The sequence below is a fragment of the Ptychodera flava genome, chromosome 12 (assembly GCF_041260155.1).
Source record: "Ptychodera flava strain L36383 chromosome 12, AS_Pfla_20210202, whole genome shotgun sequence".
In the NCBI taxonomy this organism is placed as follows: Eukaryota; Metazoa; Hemichordata; class Enteropneusta; family Ptychoderidae; genus Ptychodera; species Ptychodera flava.
In genome coordinates this window covers 9,511,786-9,534,429 of record NC_091939.1, presented here as the reverse complement: position 1 = coordinate 9,534,429, position 22,644 = coordinate 9,511,786, and the positions used below count along the sequence as shown (strand labels likewise).

Genomic DNA, 22,644 nt, shown 5'->3' with positions numbered 1-22,644 from the left:
ACAATATGCACGCAATAAAGATCGTAAGAAAAGAAAAAGGCCATCAAGGGACGTCATAAAAACAATATTCCAGTAGCAATTATTCTTACTTCTGATGCCGTCAGCAATGTCCCACTTAGCAACCACCATAGAGGGGTCAGGGTTCAACAATGTAAAGGTCAGTTCGTAACCTTGAGTTGACCTTAGCGACCTCATGCTTTCCACATCAGCCTGCAAGCCAAATATAAATCAAATACACTTCAGATTGCATGAATTCTCAGTATTGCCTACACAATGATCTGATTAATAGAAATAGGCGATACAGTGTGTATCTACGGTGAGAGTCTCGCATATTTCTGTATTTTTTTAGTCAAACCACAGTCCCTCCTTTTGTGGAGGGACCGTGGTCAAACCTGCCATCAGTGTGCCCTGAGAGCTACACTGATGTGTCACTGACACAACATTAAAGCACAGGGGATGACAAAAAGAAATTTCTAAAAATTCCCACACTGGCTCAAAGAGTCTAGCAATGCTGTAAGTCAGAAGGCACACTTCTGTCTTGCTTCTGAGAAGGCTGGTGCAAGATCCTGGTTTTTGAATTTCGACACCATTAAAGCAAGCATCAGGTTTGACCTCTTGCATGTAGCTGTTGCTTATCAAATATGTGAAGACAAATGCAAGTCTGTGAGAATCATGTTTATACATGTATATGTTTTAAAAGTCTTCAAATTGTCTGTTAGCATACTTCCCATAGCAAATGTTACATTTCACCAGTTAATACGAACTTGACCTGATACTGTGATGGCAACATGTACCTGGCAGGGGAAGGGATAGAACGATCTCACCAGAAACTAAGCAATGAACATGACCATAAATACTTTGTTTGGGTAATTATTGTGGTCATTAATGCACACTAATTTTCAGACTCTGAATCATGGTGGGTCACTTACTTCAGTGTGCTTGACTCCTGTGGCCGTTCCATGGATTTTGGCCACAAATGCCTCATGAACGTGAATCTCTCTGACAACCCTTGCTGCCAGTTCTGCTGCTTCTTTCATATCTGTGCAATGGCAAGTGAAAATGATGTAAAATCACCATGGCACTGTTGATGTCAATCAAATAATAATTGTACCTACAGCTTTGTGATTGTGTTGGGACGGATGGATGGATTATACAAATAAGGTACACATTTTGTGCCAACATGAGATATACTGTCTAAATATCTAAAAAAGACCGTCAATGACGCTGTACCTTCTCTAATGTGTGGCCAGGTCAGGTAATTGGTTGTTGGCATGGAGTTGTTGGTAAATAGTTGATGATGTAGGGGCATGAGGTGGGATATGGACCCAAAGAACCCAAAAGATGATTAAATATATCAATCAAAAAAATTCTAAGCTACAGTATAAACTGCCTAAAGATAGTTCAATGTGGAAAAAAGTTAAATAATTCAGAAATAAGAATTAACAGTCCAAAATAGTAATGACGCACTTCCCTACTGACCTGAGTGCATGTGAAATACAAACTTGGCATCTGTAAATTAAATGTAGTATACCAAGTGATCATTTTAAGTCACTTTTAACTGTTTTTAATGGATTTTCCAAAGAGTCCTGTGGAAATGATGAAAAACGTTTATCTGGTGTGTGAAACCTCATGGCTGATAATTGTCATAGTATTGAAAAAAAATTGAAAGTGAAGAAATTACTGTTTTTAATAGGCATATTTTCCTTGAAATACATGACCGTGTAAAGAATATATGCTAAAAGTGTTTAAGAGTAAATTTCTTTTCAAAAAATAATTTAATCTGTGACCAAAGGATTTTATTCTTTGAGTTTACAAATTCAAACATTGCAATTTGTTCAATCATCTTGTGCAGTGCAAAATTTATAAAATGACTGAAAAATAAAAAAAATTGGCAGAATTACAGTCTTTGTGATGTAAAATTATGGGTTGACATCACGATAATTGTTAATCTGTTCGAAGTACTACTATACTATTAAAAAAGAAAAGTTCATGCAGAAACGGTAACATATATTGTCAGCAATGTAGTGTTAATTTTGACTTTACATCAAAATATGCCTTTGCTGGATACCAAATATATAGGGCGAAATATTAAAATCAGCCATGTTCAGCAAAATCCACACAACAGCATTGATCCTTTTCTAATTTGATTTGATTTGCTTATGTTATCCTTGTATGACAGTCAGTACAATATGGAACTTGAACACAACACAGTGAATAAGTATGCTGTAAATGAAATGGTGTGGCTGCATCCACATGCAGCAATAGGAGTGCCTTTGTCTCTCACCCCTCATTTCCAACCTGTCCCATCCCTGAAAAATAGTTTGGTCTTATATTTATAATGTTAATAATTTCTGTATTTGTTAAAATGTGCGCATCTCAAAAACTTTTGATCATAAACATTTTCATTGTTTTTTATAGCTGACCAGTCAGTTAACCTGTTTATTTTGAATATTTGCGCATTTTTCCTCAGTATTTGACATTTTCAGAATACCTTCTTATTCAGTTTGTCATTTTCTAAAAGTTAAAATGCTCCTTTGTGTGGTCAAGCTTTCCACAAGCATCAAATGTGGTACTTCATATAGGAAGGTCTGCCTCTAGAGGGCGGGCATCATGAACAGTGTTTGTTAGTTATATATTCCTCCACATAAACTTCTGATTGTACTGTAAACATTGAACATGGCCGACGTCCGATTTTCCTGTCTAAACTTTCACTCATTTTCGTTCATATGACTCTGAAACTCCAGGAAACGATTGGGAAGAAAGAGTTATCTTGAAATATTGAGATACTCGCCGATATTTTGCAAAATTAAATGAGAAAAAATGCAAGGAAAATGCCGACTGGCTAACATCTGCAGATTATGCAACAGGCCCATATCACGTGAGGCCATGAGGGGATATCCACGCAACTCAGTACCAAACACTAGCGCTCACAGAGTGAGCAAACACAAAGTGAGTACCCCTAACGTCAGCTCAGTAGTCTGTAATAGATTGTAGTCAACTAAGAAACCTTGGAGAAAGGCTTAACACTGTGGCTATGCCGCTAAGTCCCATTTGATTTTTGTCACAGCTCAAAATCGTCTCCTACACCTCAACCTGAACCATGAACACCCCCACCAGTTTATGATATGACCCATCACAATGGCATGACGTCAACGGATCTTGACAGACGGAAGTATTGACAGACGGAAGTAGTTGACACCAGCATACTGGTTTTCAACTCTAATACCTTCTCTGTCTATAAATAGACACGAGAAGGTAAAAAGTATAAAGACAAAATAAAATACAGTCAAATGTTCTAGGTTTCACTAGTCACCATTGAATCTTGGCAGAATCCCAAATGTTTTCTCTGTCAAATTTGGCCTCTGAACTTCCAAGTGAGAGGAGGTGTGAAAGAAGTAATTATTTTAACAATGTTGTCATGAAATACAATGCTATAAAGATTATTTAGTTTTGGTTAGATTTATCATGAAAGGCACAGTGGTATGAAATAGCTGAGATAATTACCTTGTCCAAATACAAAGGCGTGTCTGTATTTTCCAATGTACGCTCTTGATGATGTGAAGAGATGGTTGTGGTCTTGAAGTACATACACCATGGATGAACCAATGTCTGATTCTTCATGTAACCTTCTCAAATCAGAGTCTAGATCTAGAAGTATTTGAGTACATAAATATATAAGTAAAACCAGGGACAAATTACTTCGAAAAAGTTTTGACTTGCTTTGACTTTTCATTTAAACAAAAAAAACGAATTGAACAGCTGAACTACAGCCTTTGCAGAATATCTTTTGGAACTAAATATTAATACCAATGAATCAATTTATGAATTGAACCTCTAATACAGACATTTTAAAATTTGTCTCATGGGATCATATCCACAAACCATTACTCATCCCAGTCACATATTTAAATATTATACGCATAACCATCATAATACCACAAGATTTGGTCTTTTCTCCTGAAAAAAACAGCAACAGTGTTTAGATTAAAAAGAAAAGATTGGCGTCGCAACTTGCCGACTGACTTGCCTTTAAATGTAGACTTGAGTTGAAATACATCTTTTTCCCTTGCATTGGCATTTCTGACTCTCACCTGGTAGTGAAGAGACAGCTTGGAATATCGACCACTTACGTCTGAAGCAGAAAGATTACAATAAAATATTATCATGTACAACAACTGAGACACTACATGCCTGATCTTGATGATAATAATGAAATTTATGTGATCCGATGCATTAAAATTTATGCAGTCTGATGACACTAACTACATCTCTTTATGGTTGGCGTGAACTTGGCTGATCATAGCAACCTATTAGATATTGAATCTCTTTGGTTTAAAATAGTCAAGTCCTGTACACTTGAACCTGAAAAAAACAAATGAACCAAATATGTGTCTATGGCACTTTCACTTTTTTCTGAATAAATACATGTTACCAGGTATGCTAATGTTAGCAAAAACTCTTCATCAAAACAGCACTTTTTTTGCAATACCAAATGATGAAAATATTAAATGTAATGAAAACAACACGGGAACTGAGACATCATTTTTCTTATATTTCCTGTTCAAAACTGACTATTTTTGCATTTTTCAGCCTGTTGGAAATCTCAAATATGGCTTCTAAAACTGCAAGCCTCTTCCTCAACAATGAAATCATACCTAGCACTGTCTTGTTATTGATGAATACCAAGTCCTACCATGCACTGTACTCTCATAACTGAACTCCATATTTTTGACTTACGCCTTCTTTTGATAGATGCAGTTTTCATCTTTAGCAAATACTGTGCACAACACATGCGAATGCAATACACAGTGCAATTAAAAATCTGCACTGGCTATGATACGGAGATCAATGTACGATGCCATCAATGATCGTAGCGGCTCTTCCTTGAAATATCATTACAAAAATGCTGCGATGCTTGATTATTTCTTTACCTGAGACAAGGGAATAGTCCAATTGCTGCTGAAGTGAATTCAGCTGTGTTTCTGTGCCTTTGTCACTTACAAGTACCACTGTCACTGGAATCTCACACACAGTCTGCAGCAATAGAACATGCAAAATCAACATTTACACATATTTCAGCAATAAAACACACCCAGCGATAGTATACCATGAGATTTTGACCAGTTCACGACATATATGCATGAGCGATAGCAAGTGCATATATGAAGTGAACTGGTCAAAATTGAGTGCGGGTGCTTGGGGTGATTTATTGCTATTATATCATGACAGTATATTGAAATTCTGGCGTGGAACATTAAAAATGTTTTTTGCTCAAGCTGACAACTAGAACGTATGCCAGCCGTGGTATATCGCCAATATACCAGGGTTCTTTTCTCGTCTCGACCAATCAGATCACTGTATTTGCACCATCAATATACTGGTATGATATAATATCAAATATTGTTTGTTATACATATACGTCATACAGACACTGGGGTGAATATGGTCCATCAGAGTCTTTTGTAGACTGAAAGATCTGTCACTTGAGGGCCCTTCTCTATGTTTCAGGGGGTGGAGGTTAGAGAGCGCCCTCAAGCAACAGATCTTCCAGTCTAGGCCTTTTGCAAATGACATCATTTTCTCTCATTAATATGCAAAAATAAATATTTGTCTGCAGATTTTAGATTACATTATTGGAAATTTCGCATGCGACAATCATGAAAATACCTAATAGGTGACTGAAAATGATATGGCGAGCACTAAAAGAGATACATTAATGGCTCAGATGACAAGTTGCAATGACAGCGGTGCGCAACACACTGATAAAATTTGCCTGAATTTCTAGAAACAGTGTCTGGTGTCCAGTGTCGTGCAGCTAAATTTCTTTAGCGACAAACCTGCAACCTTGAACAGCTCTTTGTCCTTGTGTGATAAAAGAGTCACCTTACATCTTATAACCTAATTCACGTCTATTTGCTAACACAGGATAAAATAGGCGATTTGACCAAATTTTGAATGGAAGTTGGTAATATACAGGCTCGTCACCATGGAACACTCACAAGGACCGACTTGTTCAGGCCTTTACATTGGTCTGTTACTGGTAACCAAAGCAAAACTACTTAGAATTTTTCGACAATGGAGAATAATTGTGTTATTGTTAAATATGAGGCAGTTAGTTATACAATTTCAAACTGATTTTGGAATTCAAAATTGATCTTTTAAAAAAGAAAAACGCCATCAAAAAACTGATTTTGGAATTCAAAATTGATCTTTTTAAAAAAGGAAAACGCCATCAAAAAGATCACCTGAACTTTTGCAAGGTCTGCTATTTCTCCATAGGGAAGAGTTGCTCTGTATGTAGTGGTCGTCTTCCACCAGATGGGTATGCCTATTGCTATGCAAATGAATGCAATGCTGAGAGCTGCATATGCCTGCTGCCTTGACTGATCTGAAAAATATGGAATTATTTGAAGTGTAAATAAAGTGTGAAAAAAATTATCTGGAATAATTTGAACTATAAACAATTAACATGATATCAAAACATGACAATAAAAACTTTAACATATTGGTACAACACATACACACACACACACACACAAATCAAGAAGAAAGCGATCAAGTAGGGTGTGAGGTACATTTCCTGCTCTACCTTACACAGATATCAGGAATAATTTTCTTTGTAAGATAAACATGGGTAATAACACATTCAGGGACACAGAGGACTTTGTAAACATCTGTTCTAGCACAAATAATCATTGTGTGAATTGGGAAAATTCATATACTCATGTTTTAATTTAGACAAGAAGGAATGAAAAAAAACAAAACACAGTTATTTAATTCTTATTTGAAAAAAACAACATAATACAGATTTATATCTATCTCATATTGTCAAAGTTTATTCAGTCTCTTAAAGACAAGGACCAAGTCTTTGATGTCTTGTGGTCTATTACTGACAAAGCATCAAGTTACTCTAATACAAGCACACGATGTAATCTTTGTATATCAGAAAAGTTACACATTATCAATGCTGACAAATCTGTGTTAACAAATACTCTGCGGTTTTGGTGTAAAATGTTACCACCAAGCAAATATAATTTATCAAATTTTAACACCCCTAGAAATATAATGGTACATTCTAACCATATAAATATAAATGAGAGTGTAGAGCTAAGAATCCTTTTAGTTCTGTCTGAAGATTGCAGGATGCATGAAATTTAAGTATCAGATATTATTACTTTGTACTTTGTATTTTAAGTACTTTGTATTTTAAGTACTTTGTTTTTAATATTTTGTATATATATAATATATATATATATATATATATATTATTATATATATTATATATAGATATATTACATACTATATATAGATATATATATATATTATATATCTATATATATATCATGATTCCCCCCCCCCCCCCCCCCCCCCCCCCCCCCCCCCCCCCTGAGTGTGAGATAGTTTCTGGTTTTGCCGTTCAACGTTCACAACCCTCCTCTGGCAAAACCTGCAGCTATTGAGTACTGTACTGCAGCCAATGATTTGCAGTAATCGCAAAGAGAAACTGTACACTATAAAACACACGTTAATAAATCGACGAACATTTTTCAAATACCTATCACACAACTTGTAAAAACGTAGAAATTACACTGACCGTCTTTCTGCGATTCATCGCCGTGTATCCCCGCCATGTTGATCGAAACTGATGAGCTTTTGAACTCTGACCTGTGACCCCGATACCGGCATCCCAACTTCCGACGTTTATGAAAGCGTTATCACGGAACAAGATGGGTGGGCGAGTCAACTCCGGGAAGCGCCTCCAACATACTAGTAGTTGCATAATCGCATTCGTCGAAATGTAAGGAAAAGTGAGGTGCGTCAATTTCGAGTGCCATTCTCAACTAGTTACTCAGCACGGGCGCCCGTTACAGGTCAATCTGTCTTCCGCGATTTCGAGATTGTCACAACAACCACGGACGGACTTGTCGCATGACGGTAAGTAGCCTAGTAGAATTTAGTTGAAAACCATGATTCATCCAGTTCCACACATTTCCGTGCTGTATATTTTAGTGTTTTCTTACTTTCTTGTGGTCTTCCACTTTGCAACAGGCGATCAATTTACGCGCGTATGATTTTTACTGAATACCAGCTGTTTGTGAAGCCAGTGGGACCACTGGCGGTTCCCAGACACTTCGCACCAAAACCACTTCGCACCATAACCATCTCGTCCCATACCATTTCGCACCAAAACCACTTCGCACCAAAACAACCTCGTACCAAAACCTCTTCGCCCCAAAAATCACGTCGCCCAAAACCATTGCGATCCGAAAAAAAAAAAACCACGACTTAACTCCCCAATTTATCGGTAACCGTTAAAAGATGAAAATAACCAACCACTGCCAGTGAATAATCACCTTTCTACTATCCCAGGACTGAAATCTTGAAATTGTACACATTTCGAGAAAATGACATCGCATCGTGCAATACCGCGCACGTACCATTTAGTAGTTTTTGTGTTTCCTTTATATATGGTATGGTTTCATGGAAGAATAAATGGTTCGTGGTAGCCAAGTTGCAGGTAAAAACAACGTTATGATACATCGTGACATCGATGTTTTAGGACGAGTTTGACGGAACTATACGGTAAGCGAAGTGGTTTTAGTACAAGGTGGTACTTGGGGCGAAGTGGCGTTAGACGAGGTAGTACTTGGGACGAGGTGGTTTTGGTGCGAAATGGTTTTGGGACGAAGTTGTGTGGGGCGAACTGGTTTTGGTGCGAAGTGTCTGGACCCCCCACTGGCACTACCGGTGACCATCGATACAGCTCGGCTGTTATTTTATGTTACACTTGTACCAGTTCAGGCGTTTAGATACAGTGGTTCAGACGTAGATCATATCATAGGGTCTGTGGTTCAGACAACCATGTCGTCTTTTACCCCGTCAATAGTGTAGATATTTCTCCGCTACGAACGAAAGAAAGGAAAGCAAGCGTTGGTTATGTTTCTTAGAAATCGTTTCCTCGTTTGGATCTTGGTAATTTTCGAAAGGATGATGACACATTGAAAGACTCCATTTTAACATGACAGAACATACTTTCAGGTGCTAAAGTAGTGGTATCCCAGGTTACACTGTCAGTTTTTCCAGTCTTCGTGGTGCAAAAGCAGTACGCCAGGTATGCACTGGCAACACTCATAGGCAGATACGGTAGGTTTGCCAAGTCCATATTTTGAGAATGGTGTCGTTTTTGGAAACATTTTAAAATCGCCCATAGGCTATGCTGACATTTGTTTATCCTTTGATTTCAACTATACCTCTAAAAACCATACTGGGAGCTCTACAGCTCTACCTGTACTGCTGGTACACAATTTTATTTCAGATGAAAGTGTTATATTATGTTGTGTTAGCGTTTTGCGTGAACCGTAGAAGTATATGTTTTGGAGAGGTTTTCTCATGTGTCAAAAAGCTCCATATGGAAGGTACATGCTAAGATTTAATGGGCAAATATTTACCAGCTTTATCTGTATGTAAATTGAGTAACTGTGCACAACTTTCAAAGGAGAACAAAGATTAAAATCATATAAAGAGATAATGTCAACAATCACTATGCGAGTACCATGGATTGAAGACTGTCCCCTTTTAAGGTTTTCAAAGTTGTAATGTGGCGTATTCAGGGGCTATCCATCATCAAAAGGCTGACAAACCAGAAACTTAATTCCTTGAAAATGTGTAGAGCCTTGACAAGCATTGTACTTTACAAAAATGTAAAATTATGAATATTTTATGAATTTTAGAATAATGACAGTTAATTTTTCTCTTGATAATGAGGGAATCGGGAAGTCTGATATACTGTTCAGCGTTCTCCTCCGGCATTTCTCACAGCATGGTGGTTTATTTGCATAACAATGTAATTAAGTGTTATGTTAAAAACTTTCTATATGGCTTTGCCAAATTTAAAGAATGCTTTACTTGCTCTGGGATAACATTGGTTGTGGGTGTCAGTACAGACTGCTAAACCAGCACTTGAAAAATAGGCCTGCACCACAGGTAATCATAGGAATGTGGCAATGTTTCTACGCAAACTGTTGGTAAGTTTGTGTATGTTCTCTCAGCATTCAGTTTCAACAGCTACCGTATAACCACGCCTTGACGGTGATAGAGGGACTGCGGTATAACCATATCTATTGCTAATAAAATGTGGAGGTATAAACACCTCCATGGTTAAAGTAACTGTTCCTTGTTACTGCATGTATCCACACTTTGCATTTAGCTGTGTCAGTGTCATGGTATTTTCAGTCAAATTTATTTCTGTGAGTTGTATGGTGACTGTCGGGTTATGTGTTAGTGCTGTAATTTTCCATTCCCATCTGCATACACTGTGCTGACCTTAATCAACCGGCTTCTGCACAATTTGACTAATTCTCACATATGTTTCAGAACATCTATGTTAATTGATTCTTATTTTTAATGGCAGGAAGGTTAACCTGTGACATGAACTTAATTTTTTGAAGAAAATATGCTTTGATTGAGGATATATTTTATTAGATATTGTGAGGTTGCGTTATTGTAGAGATATTAGCTGAAATGATTGCTTGGATGGAAACCATCTGATCATGGGATAGTTCCATCTGGATTTCTTTTGTGTTCCACCCATATACGTACTTCAAAAGCCATGCACATATGTTGTGTCCGATTGTGTTAAAATGAAAGTATTATAACCCATTAACTGGTTTCCTATTTCATGCGTATGTGGACAGATGCAAACACATTTTGTTCTGAATTCAAAAAATAATGATAAAAGTCATGTTTAGCACTTCAAGTAAGATTGGTACAGAATTGGTTTGATTTGTATGCCAATGTTGAAGCCATAGCCTTTGTGAAGGAACTGTGCTTACAGCCCGGGCTTACAGGGACAATAGCGGAAGTTTTGACAACATTTTCATTGTTTTTACTACATAAAAAATACACTTATTCTTCTGCGTAAAGTGTACTGAAATACGAAGTTTTGGCCTTGCCAATACGGCATATTTTGTACAATGTATAACTGTGGCATTGATAAGCCTGGACTAAAATTCCTATTTGACTGTGACGTGTGACATTTTACAAATACAGGCTGCAATAAAAAGTTGATCAACAAGCTTTTCTACATGAATTTTTGAATCCAACGGAAAAACCATATTGTACAAATAGGAAAGAATAATTGAAAATATTTCAAAAATTTGGCTCAAAGAGCTTTCAGGGATCACAAGGTCTATGTATAATACTATAATAAGAAAATTCGACTGGACTCTGTGATACTTTGCTGTAGTATGGTGGAAACTTGAAACACTCAGTATTCGGCTTGCAACAAGTGGCACTGGGAACATACCAGTATTGCTTATACCGGTATAAGAAGATTGGTGATTATACTGACAATTAGTACAACATTGTCTTATGGAAAGCACCTGTTGTTGTGCACAGCTTGTACTTGATGCTGTTCAAGGTAGTCCAGGCAAGAGAATAGGTTGATCATACCGTATTATGGCTGTTGCTCTCTTCTGCCGTGTCTCTATCCTGTGCCTGAAAGTTAGCCAAACATTTCAATCGTACTCTGATTTGTCACTAGTGAAACGCCATCACTCTAAACACAAACAGCTTGTTTAGGTCCAATGTCACAAAAGCAATTTCACAGTCAAGGAACCCTTCAAATATTCATTCATAGAGACAGAGCTTTGGTCATGATCTGTTACTAGTATTTCCACATAAGTCCTGAATTTTTTTGGTCATATTTTACATGAAAACTTTTTCAGGGAATTTTCCTTAAAATTGTTGAAAAAATTTGAGTACCAAGAGTACCTAAGTTCAGTTTTCATACTGTGAACAGTGATGTGTGATCACTTTACAAAGTTTATAAATTTTTGAATGTCTATTTGCCCGGATCACAAGAATTTCACAATATTTACCACCACATGGTTTCACAAGCTGTTTGCCTAAAAAATTTAATCCCTCGCCTGTCATTCAAGTAATTCTCAAATACAAAGGACATACATACCGCGGGGAAAGCTTTTAATTATGTTTATTTTTCTTATTTCATTATTTATAAGTATATTTTTGTTGGTAGCAATTTTGTAATATTATATTGTTGCATGTCTATAGGAAATTAAAGTAAAACAACCAAACACATAAACGACAGTCTGAGTGAAAGAGTACCAGATGTGTCTGGAGGTTTTACGAGCAAATCTAAAAAAATAAAGCTTGATAATGATTATTGTTTGGTGACGTGGCAGTTTATTGACCGTTGTCGTTGGCTAAAGTGTAAAGCACGGGCCAAATTGACCCCTCTCACCCCTATATCATAGTACATAGTTCCATCACCCCTATTGATAACAATATTTAAATACCGGTACGACAGTCTTTTTGTGAAAAATTGGGTTTTTCAGCTGTCAGTGCCGGGAGACGTCTGTCATACATTTTCAACTCTTTTAACAGGGTGTTATAGACATGTGTTCGGGAAAAAGTCAAACCTGCCTACCAGCACACATGCCACGCCAACTCACTTTTGTACAGTTTATTTTGAGGTTTCCGATATTGAATTGCTGGTAAACTAGTGTGACTCATTTTGACTCTGTGTTGTAAAAGATACACACTCTGTACTGGAAAATGTCAGCCAGAAACCATATGCACCTGATGTACAACTGCGGTGTTGCCTATCCTAAAATTTGAATTAAGTACAAGCACAGGTAAAATGAAACACTATGCTGTCTTTCGTGTTATACCGGTACTATGACAGTTCATTGCAGTACCGTATGATTGTCAAATACATACACTGGTTTGATACACGCTTATCAATTACAATCCATGACTGTATCGACAAAAATGCTGCATTTCAAGAGTGCACGTTGTAACGTGTTTTCAGGTTTCACCAGAGCATATACATTTAAAATTTTTAATTCTGTCTGGTGGTAATGGTACTTATGGTATATTCTGAGATTATTTTTGAAAAGATGTCCTACAGGCATGTGTTTTTTTTGGTGAATGGAAGTTTAACAACCAACAACTCACTATTTTGAATCTTTGCTGTAATTGTCTTGACTTATTTAGGCACAGCCTCTTGGTGTTGAAAGCAGCCAGGAACATGATGATAATAACCGAGACAATGTGTTTTTCATAATAGCATTTAGTATAGCTGTGAGTCCATAGCTGTGCTGGTGGCTTTTTGATAGGTTTTTGTCTTTTACGTGCCGATTGTACCTTTGACAACTTTACGTGCTGCTGCCACATATCCACCACAGCTATTGACCCACAGCTAAATTGGGTATGATTATAAAGACGTAACCCCCCCAAATTATATTATTGATTTTAAAAGAGAATGGCTGAAAGTTTCCTAGAGGGAAATTTTGAGTAGAAGTTTGTCTTTCAATTTCAAGGTGCCTACTTCCTAAAAATACTGCCAATAATGTGTGACCTATTTGATTTCCATGACGATGGGCCACTTCCAAACCTTTTTTATCAGCGTTGAATATGCAAATGGCAATTTTTTCAGCAAGACATACTTTTGTAAAGTCTGTAGTGTTCTCATGACTGATCACTCAGTATCCATGGATTTCTTTCGAAACCCTTTTATTTCCGCATATTTTAGGGAGAAGAATCGGAAAATGTCTATGTTTTATAGAATACAAATAGCAGAAGCATTTAATATGTAAGTTCCAGCTTCACACAGACAGATCCAAAAATTGTGATTATTCTTTATAATCATCAACAGGACTCACAGATTTTATCCATAGCTGTTGTTCTGTTTATTCACAACACAATCAGTTTGTCTAACTCTTTTTGTCTAATTGTCAGCTTTCAAATTTCTCTAGAATCCACACTTGCTCGTCTTTCCTGTCAGTTTCGTAACAGTTTGGTTCGAAACTGATGAATTTTAGATACTGGCAGCTACTTGCATCTCACTCTTTGTGTCTGGCTTTGATTTTCAGCATCCATACTCAGTAACCGCTTACTTTGAAATTGCTGCATGAGAAGCAACTCTGCCTGATCCTGGTATTTTATTGACACCGGATGTGGAGAAGCCTGTGGCAAGGAAGAGGATTTATAGAAATGAACAACCATGGAAAAGTCCGCAGGCTGGTGATAAATGGAGATGATTTTGGCTACTGTCCGGAAAGAAATAGAGGTATCGTGGAATGCTTCCAGAAAAAGGCAATCACCAGTGCATCACTTATGATAAATGCTGTCTACATGAATGATGCTGTGGTGCTGGCCAAGAAACATTCCCTTCCTCTTGGTAAGAAATGCTCAGTCATATTCTCAAACACAAAATAAGAAAGTACTGAGTTTTATTCTAGAAAATAGTCAATACAACCTTGCATTAAAGGAATCGATTTGGTCTGAGTTTTTGTTCTGCAGTATAATCAATATATTATACATCCGTACTCCCAAACAAATGACTGGAATTTTACGTCAGAAAGTATTGAATTTTATTTTACACAAAATGATCAATATATTACACACACATACTCTCAAACAGAAAAGTGGAATTTTGTGTTCATCAGAGTGCCGTATTCAATTTTACAAAATGATCAATATTGTTGATCGCTTTTTGACAAATAAGAAATTTACCATCTGGTGCTTCTTTAAAATTTGATGTTTTGGAATATTTTATCTCAAATAGACAATAATCTTTTACAAGCTGCTGCTTTGCTGACTTTAACATGCTCATTGTAGCTTGACATTCACCACTTCTAACACTGGTGTACCACTCACCATTACGTAATCAGTACATGCATATAAAGAATGTCACAGAATTCCCTTAAACAAGAAACTGTTTGTGGTGAGCCATAATACCAGAGTAATTAAATTCTTTGTTTTGCTTTTATTCAGAATAATGAAAGGTAGACAAGTACATGTAGGTGGTGTAAAAACACACATAGAAAATCTTTCACACTCAAGACTGATAGTATGCGCCTTGAAAATGAAAGACTTAAACTTTTGCTCAAACTTTCCTTGAGGAATCTTTCAACCATTCTCTCACTAAATCAAGAATAAAAATGGGGGTCATCCGTGCAAATTTTGGTACTAGAGAAACAAATACCCAGGATTTACGAATTTTTAAAATTCAACATGGCTGCCATCCCTGTGTTAATCTAGGGAGAAAAATAAATTTTTTGAATTTTGAAAAACTAAGCCAGTGAAAAGTTTTCTTACACCAAGAGCTTTAGAATGAATCCCCACCAGTGGTATATCAGAAAAGAATTGAAAAAGTTTGAGAGTCCAAATATCTGTCCCTGAGGCGTGTTCTACCTTACATGTAACTTTATTGTATTTCCATGTGTGAGTGTCCATTCAAGAACCAAAACAGAAACTTCGTTTTCACCTCCACAATTTACACTACAATGTGACATTCTGCAATTATGCAGGGACTTTAAGTACGTTTTAAAAAATTTGTAATGAAAGATTTGCAGGCAAAAGAGCTACGTGCTATGGTCCTATTTAAATACACTGTGTATTTTCTTTTCATAAAAATGTCCAAAATGCTATATGCACTTGAACATAAAACAAGGAATTGAGTTTCTTTGACCTAATTCTGCATTAGCACATTTCAGCTTATCTACCCTTCTTACATACCTATCAACCTGACCACCTGTGTGACTATCCAATTTGTACCTATCTACTTTCTGAACATCTGACTTTGAAAACACTAGAGAATTAAAGCCAAAGTTAACAACGTGGCATCTGTGACACAGTTAAGTTGATTGATTGCATAAATGACATTCATATTCAAACAAATTTTGATGTCTTGACGACACGGACATTTCCATGGTAATGAAATTGCTAGGTTTCCCGCTTTGTGTTAGTGGAATCTACTGGTAGGTACAGTTCTACCGTGACTGGGATACAGATTAGCCCTGGAACTACTGTGTCCATGCATTTACAATCACTGGTTTTCGTATCAGTCTCAAACCAAAGTATATCAGTGCTATGATATTTGCCAATTAAATCATTCACTTTACTAAAACAGTAGGGAATCTGGTACTTTACGGTGTTGCAATATTTAATAATGTACTAAACCATATAGAAATTTTTTGAAATGCTGTGCCCCAGCATGGATTGAATAAAGCTTCTCGCGGCTGAAATTGGTTTGACAGTTTTTACAAAGAAAATAATGAAATCCAAACTTTGTGCTATCCATCTTCGATGGAAATTCTCATATAATAACTGTGACCATCTATTTTTTCTTTTTAATAATAAATTTATGGTGTTGCAATATTTAATAATTAATAAATTAATGATAACATTTGATACAGTGTGATGTGTTGTATCATTGACACTGGCCGGTATGATGATAAGCCAACCAAATTATTACATTTGTATGGTACACAGGAACATCATGTCATTATGTCATGAGGTCTAACTAAGTGGTGACAATTTTTGCGATGTTGAACAAATCACCTGAGATGTTGTAAATACAAACGCACCGTATAAAGACAAATTCAACTTTTTTTTGTAGATATAATGTACACATTTTTCCATCACTAGGACACCTCCTTTGTGTGTAGTGAGTATAGCAATGAATATTCTATGTTATAAACAATTTGTGCACCTGAAAATATCCCGGCCAGGGTAAAGCTGCTCAGTGCAGTGTATCTTAAAAAAGAAGACAGGCAGGTTGTCATGACTATTGAATACTGGTACATACCTGTTGAACAAAAAAATGAATATGTATAAGGTCTCAAACAATAGAAGGGAAGGAACAATTCTGTGGAGAACAGTACTAAAATCATCTTACAGCCATGTTTTATTTTTAAAAATGGCATTCATGTGGTTAGGTTGGTGAGAAAAATTGAATTATTTAAGGATGGGACCAAAAATTTGCAGGCCATGCGAAATCCAAAAGATATACATATTGTCAAATGTCGTGTGCAACAAAAATTTACATAGTCAGCATCCTGACCACCCCTCTAAGATATAATGGTTTATTAGTCCCCACGGACACCGTCCGGGGGACTTATAGGTTTGGTCATGTCCGTGCGTGCGTCCGTGTGTGCGTGCGTGCGTGCGTGCGTGTGTGTGTGCGTGCGTCCGTCCGTTCACGCAGATATCTCTGAGATGCCAGGAGCGATTTTATTCAAACTTGGTACAAGGATTACTTCATATGTCATACAGATGCACGTCAATTTGTTTTGTGATACGATCCAATATGGCCGCCAGGCGGCCATTTTATTACGATTTTTTCATGTACACAGCCATAACTAAGGCATGTTCCAACAGATTTTATTCAAAGTTGGTACAAGGACATTGACCTATGTCATACATATGCACGTCAATCTGTTTTGTGATACGATCCAATATGGCCGCCAGGCGGCCATTTTATTACGATGTTTTCATGTACAGAGCCATAACTCAGGCATATCTCAACCGTTTTTATTCAAAGTTGGTACAAGGACATTGACCAATGTCATAGATATGCACGTCAATTTGTTTTGTGATACGATCCAATATGGCCGCCAGGCGGCCATTTTATTACGATTTTTTCATGTACACAGCCATAACTCAGGCATGTTCCAACAGATTTTATTCAAAAGTGGTACAAGGACATTGACCAATGTCATAGATATGCACGTCAATTTGTTTTGTGATACGATCCAATATGGCCGCCAGGCGGCCATTTTATTACGATTTTTTCATGTACAGAGCCATTACTCAGGCATGTTTCTATCGATTTTATTCAGAGTTGGTTCAACTTCAAGGACATTGACTAATGTCATAGATATGCACGTCAATTTGTTTTGTGATACGATCCAATATGGCCGCCAGGCGGCCATTTTATTACGATTTTTTCATGTACAGAGCCATTACTCAGGCATGTTTCAACCGATTTTATTCAAAGTTGGTACAAGCTTATTGACAAATGTCATAGCTGTGCACAGCAATCTGTTTTGTGATACAATCCAAAATGGCCGCTGTGCGGCCATTTTATAACGATTTTTTCATGTACAGAGCCATAACTCCGGCATATCTCAACGTTTTATTCAAGTTGGTACAAGGACATTGACCTATGTCATACATATGCATGTCAATCTGTTTTGTGATACGATCCAATATGGCCACCAGGCGGCCATTTTATTACGTTTTCATGTACAGAGCCATTTCTCAGGCATATCCGCATGTTTCGACCAATTTTATTCAAAGTTGGTACAAGGACATCGACCAATGTCATAGCTATGCACATCAATTTGTTTTGTGATGCGATCCAATATGGCCACTGTGCGACCATTTTATTACGATTTTTTCATGTACAGAGCCATAACTCCGGCATATCTCAACCGTTTTTATTCAAAGTTGGTACAAGGACATTGACCTATGTCATACATATGCATGTCAATCTGTTTTGTGATACGATCCAATATGGCCGCCAGGCGGCCATTTTATTACGATGTTTTCATGTACAGAGCCATTTCTCAGGCATATCCGCATGTTTCGACCAATTTTATTCAAAGTTGGTACAAGGACATCGACCAATGTCATAGCTATGCACATCAATTTGTTTTGTGATGCGATCCAATATGGCCACTGTGCGACCATTTTTTCATGTCCTGAACCATAACTCAGACATGTATCAAGCGAATTCATTCAAAAGTATTTTTATCACAGACTAATGAAGAGGACTCTATCCTCTCTGAGGACCTGTAATCAAAATACCCATTAACAAGTGGGGACTGTGTCATCAACGATGACTTGTTTCTAATACAGAATAGATGCCATAAAATTATCAAACTTCACATACCGGATATATGTAGACAAGCCAGTATCACACCATCTGTTTGTCATTCAACAACTTTTTCTGTTGTCATATGGATTTATATCCTGTCACAACCCTTCTTCTCCTTTTTTCACCACTTTTCCCAAACCATGTTTATTTTTCGTCTATTTTCTAAAAGAGACTGTGGTCATCAACAATTGAAAGATTTTAGTGTCATAATTTGAATGGTTCATTTTTCATCTGTTTTCTAAAAGAGTCATTCACAATTGAAAGATTTTAGTGGCAGAATTTGACAATTAATAGATTTTATGTCAGAAATTGAATAGGCCGACGAAAATGAGAGATCATACTTTAAAATATACATTGAAAATAAGCTGAACTGTATTGAGGAAAGAAAAGATTACAGGAAAGATTTGACAACATTTGCTTGTAGTAGTAGTAGTACCATTAACCCTTCGAGTGCAGTAATTTTACCCACCAAAATTTAGTGCAACATTTTACCAATTTTTGTAAATTTTTCTGTAATTTTTTGATAATTTTGGATCAGATGGACATCACATTTCATTGGCTACAGTTTTTCTTCAAAATTTTGGCAAAAATCTGAAAAATATTTGACTGGGGTACATTTTATAAAGGTGACAAAAATTGACTTTGGCGCTCTAAGGGTTAATGCTTAAAAATTAACATGGAACATCATTATGTCTATGCAGGGTTGCATCTCAATTTGACAGAAGGCTTGCCTGTGAGTCAGGAACTTATAAACAAAGAGAGTTCATCTCTGTTGACCAGTGATGGATATTTCCATGGAAAATACGGCTTCAGGGAATCCCTCAAGAAAGGACTCATAGATGTAGAAGAGGTAAATATGGAGAGAAAAAAAAATAACTGATCAAAGCATGAGAAACATTTGAATATGTTCAAAGAGACATGATTTGTAGATTTTCATCTGGGCATGCATTACTACCATGGTAAACAGTGAAATTTTGAGTCTCAATTTTCTGGTTACCTTGCAAATCACAAATTTTGAAATTTTGTGACACTATTTTGCACTACAATTTTTCTGGTTATCTTGCAAAATCACATTTTTTCAGGATAAAACCAATGTGCATTAAGTGTCCCAACATTAAATTCTTACACAGTACAGTCTATTTTAACAAGCAGTCATAAGCTCAATAAACAATCATGTCAATGTGATGTCAGTCCATATTTGTCTATTTAGCTACCATGTGACAACCATGTGACAGTCACATGATAATGTTCAAATGCTTTCCTTTGTCGACAGGTTAGGATGGAGATCAGGGCCCAGATTCTCAGGTTCAGAGATGTGGTTGGTGAAATGCCTCTTTACGTTGATGGACACCAACACTGTCATGTACTCTCAGGTAAAGCGCTTTAAATATAATTCTTTGTTTGCCGTCTGCTAGCAGATTTTCAGAGAAAATGAAAAAAACAAAGATGATGTTAACACTATTACAAAAATAAATATCATTTTTCCAAAGGAAACCAGATAAAAATTAAGCTTGTGTTAAGTTTTTTGTCTGAGTTTGTTTTTTTCCCTGGCTGGCTAGTGGGTTTTTCAAAAATCAAAGGACAGCAAACAAAGAATTTTCTTTAAATGGCATAATTGTATCTACTCTGTCCAACAAACAAAATAATGCCTTTCACTGAATATCAGTACATCATCACAGATGCTAGAAAGTGTTGACAATCCAAATTGTTTTCATGGAAATGTTGTGAAGGGAGATCACAATTAAAAAGAAAAAAGAAAATTACACAAAGAAGTCATATGAAGAAAAGAGTAATATGTACTCAATGCTTATCAAATTTTGTTGAGCTGTTTTGTAGATTATTTTGCTTCCTTCATCTGTTTCATTGTAAAAGCCCGACCAGTGTGTAATATGTTGGACATTTTCCTATAAGAACATTTGGCGCCTATCTTCCATATTGTCAGTAATTGGCCTGCAATGTGTTATCTGACAATAAATGATTTCTAACATAGGGTACCCCTTAGGATACCCCTTAGGAAAGTCAATATTGGTCAGTATTAACAAGAGCATTCTGCAGTGTTGTTAACAGTTAGTTCTCTGCCAACAGTCGTTCTTTCTGTTGAGGAGAAATACTTTCATTGATATGAAAAGGCAAAATTTAGTCCAAAATTGTTTTTCATAAAAACTTATATCGTCATAATTTTCTTGACGAAAATTTTGCTTTGTCGAAAATGAAGTTGCAACTCTGTCAATAGCAATTTTACATTGTTTGCCTTTCATTACAGGGATCAGGAATGTATTTGCCGAAGTTTTACAGGAATGTGGAATTGGAATGACCAGGCTTCCAATTGAGTTTGGACTGGAGAAATGCGTTTGGTTAGACAAAGCAGCGATGGCCTTCTTTAAAGGAATTGAAGAGGATGCTAAGATTGCCAAAGAAGTATTGCTCGCACATGGTGTAAGGTAATAACTGCATTATTCATTCTCAGAAGATGTGGGTTTTGAGCTCTGACATGCTTTGACTGTCAGAGATAGCAGAGAAGGGGCAACAGTTGAAATTAACAGATGACAGACTTTCTTTGCTATTTATTCAACCCGCTATTTGGTACTGCCAGGAACAGAAACAAGGCAGAGAACATTTTTAAATACATCTTTATTTTCAGACTGCACATTTATTGTTTTGGACAGAGGAACACCCCCCCCCCCAAAAAAAAAAAAAATTAAAAAAAAAAATACGAAAAACAAAGCAAAATACAAAAGAGCCCCCATAGAACCCAGGCAAACAAAATGGAAGACATGATAATTTAAGAATGCAAAAGTTTATCCAATTCCTTATTACAAGTGTACATTCAACATGGTGTCTATCTGCAACAAAGGCCAATATTGTAGATTGTACTTGCCATCTTGTGACCCTGTACAGAAAGCAGTTTGCAGTGTGTTTTTTATCTTAAACTTTTTCTTCTTTTATCAGGCATCCCCATGGTTACATGGGGTTGAGCACCATGGGTTCTAACATGTCAGTGGAGCACATACAGTCAGCCTTGTTGACCTCCATCAAAACAGCAGAAGCAACGTCTGCACCTGGGTCAACTCTAACCTTTGAACTCATGACCCATCCTGGATACCCTGCTTCAAAAAATATTGGTGGATGTGGCCAGGGGCCTGATGAATTTGCGTGCTCGAAGGACAGGGTGCATGAAATGGACGTGCTGAAGACTCCAAAGCTGAAGCAGTTCTTCTCAGAAAACAATGTGCGGCTTTGTACATTCCGGGAACTTGTGGAAGATATTTAGGAACAGATGAAGATGTAGCCGATTAGCATGCAAGGATGATGTACACTAACCAATCAGTATGTGAGAATGATGCAGACTGGCCAATCAGCATGCACGAATGATTTTGACAATTGGCATGGATGAATAATTAAGACAAGCCAATCATCAGGCAAGAGTGTTGAAGACTAGCCAATCATCAGGCATGAATGATGAAGATTGGCCAATCATCAAGCAGGAATCTTTCACAACTCTGTCAATCAAGAGAGTGAAAGCTGGTAGTTTCATTGATGTCAGATTTTATGGACTTATACTTTTAAGTGGCTGAAGAGTACAAAATACAGAGTACATACAGATAAAGTATCATTGTGGTTATCTCAAATTTTGAAACCAAAGATTTCGTCAATGTACATATTGGTTTAGCATGGGAATACACACGCTCTACATATCAAATCGCAAAAGTAATGTATTTTTAAGCAGAATATGCCAATTTATGATTCTTTTAAAATAATGATAAACTAATTTCTGTTTTCAGGCAGGGTATGAGACCTCAACCCCAGCAAAACACAGTTAGTGATACCTATATTTATTATTATCGATTTAGCCGATTGGCAATTCTTACACTTCAAAATAGCTTTAATAAAAGCTATTATTAAGAACATTTTCAGAAAACATCAAAAAATGTAATAACATACACATAATAACAATG

At 36.7% G+C, this 22,644-nt stretch overlaps 2 protein-coding genes across 5 annotated transcripts in view; one reads left to right on the top strand and one right to left on the bottom strand.

Moving 5' to 3' along the window:
• The window catches only part of LOC139144916 (GPI transamidase component PIG-S-like), a 17,304-nt gene extending 9,573 nt beyond the window's left edge, over nt 1–7,731 (bottom strand). Inside the window, exons 1-7 of the mRNA XM_070715745.1 lie at nt 7,595–7,731; nt 6,246–6,388; nt 4,932–5,034; nt 4,028–4,132; nt 3,505–3,648; nt 930–1,039; nt 90–210 (exon numbers count right to left, since the gene is read on the bottom strand). Of these exons, the coding sequence (XP_070571846.1) occupies nt 90–210; nt 930–1,039; nt 3,505–3,648; nt 4,028–4,132; nt 4,932–5,034; nt 6,246–6,388; nt 7,595–7,631 (763 nt within the window). The 5' untranslated portion in view covers nt 7,632–7,731. The remainder of the gene's footprint in view (nt 1–89; nt 211–929; nt 1,040–3,504; nt 3,649–4,027; nt 4,133–4,931; nt 5,035–6,245; nt 6,389–7,594) is intronic.
• Nucleotides 7,701–22,644, top strand: LOC139144918 (carbohydrate deacetylase-like). 4 transcript variants are annotated; one of them, XM_070715747.1, is made up of 7 exons: nt 7,701–7,935; nt 9,040–9,144; nt 13,896–14,203; nt 19,390–19,538; nt 19,962–20,061; nt 20,952–21,129; nt 21,638–22,644. In XM_070715747.1, the coding sequence occupies exons 3-7, from the start codon at nt 13,978–13,980 to the stop codon at nt 21,957–21,959; spliced, it is 975 nt and encodes a 324-aa protein (XP_070571848.1). In that variant the 5' UTR covers nt 7,701–7,935; nt 9,040–9,144; nt 13,896–13,977; the 3' UTR covers nt 21,960–22,644. The 4 variants fall into 4 exon arrangements, with proteins under 4 accessions (XP_070571848.1, XP_070571847.1, XP_070571849.1 ...); XM_070715748.1 differs by lacking the exon at nt 7,701–7,935 and adding an exon at nt 8,826–8,843 and having other exon boundaries at nt 21,638–22,634; XM_070715749.1 differs by lacking the exon at nt 7,701–7,935 and adding an exon at nt 13,556–13,615 and having other exon boundaries at nt 9,039–9,144; nt 21,638–22,634.

Coding starts and splice junctions, on each gene's coding strand:
- LOC139144918 (XM_070715747.1), top strand. CDS start 13,978: ATGTGGAGAAGCCTGTGGCAAGGAAGAGGATTTATAGAAATGAACAAC. Junction 14,204..19,389: donor GAAACATTCCCTTCCTCTTG/GTAAGAAATGCT, acceptor ATGTCTATGCAG/GGTTGCATCTCAATTTGACA. Junction 20,062..20,951: donor ACACTGTCATGTACTCTCAG/GTAAAGCGCTTT, acceptor CTTTCATTACAG/GGATCAGGAATGTATTTGCC.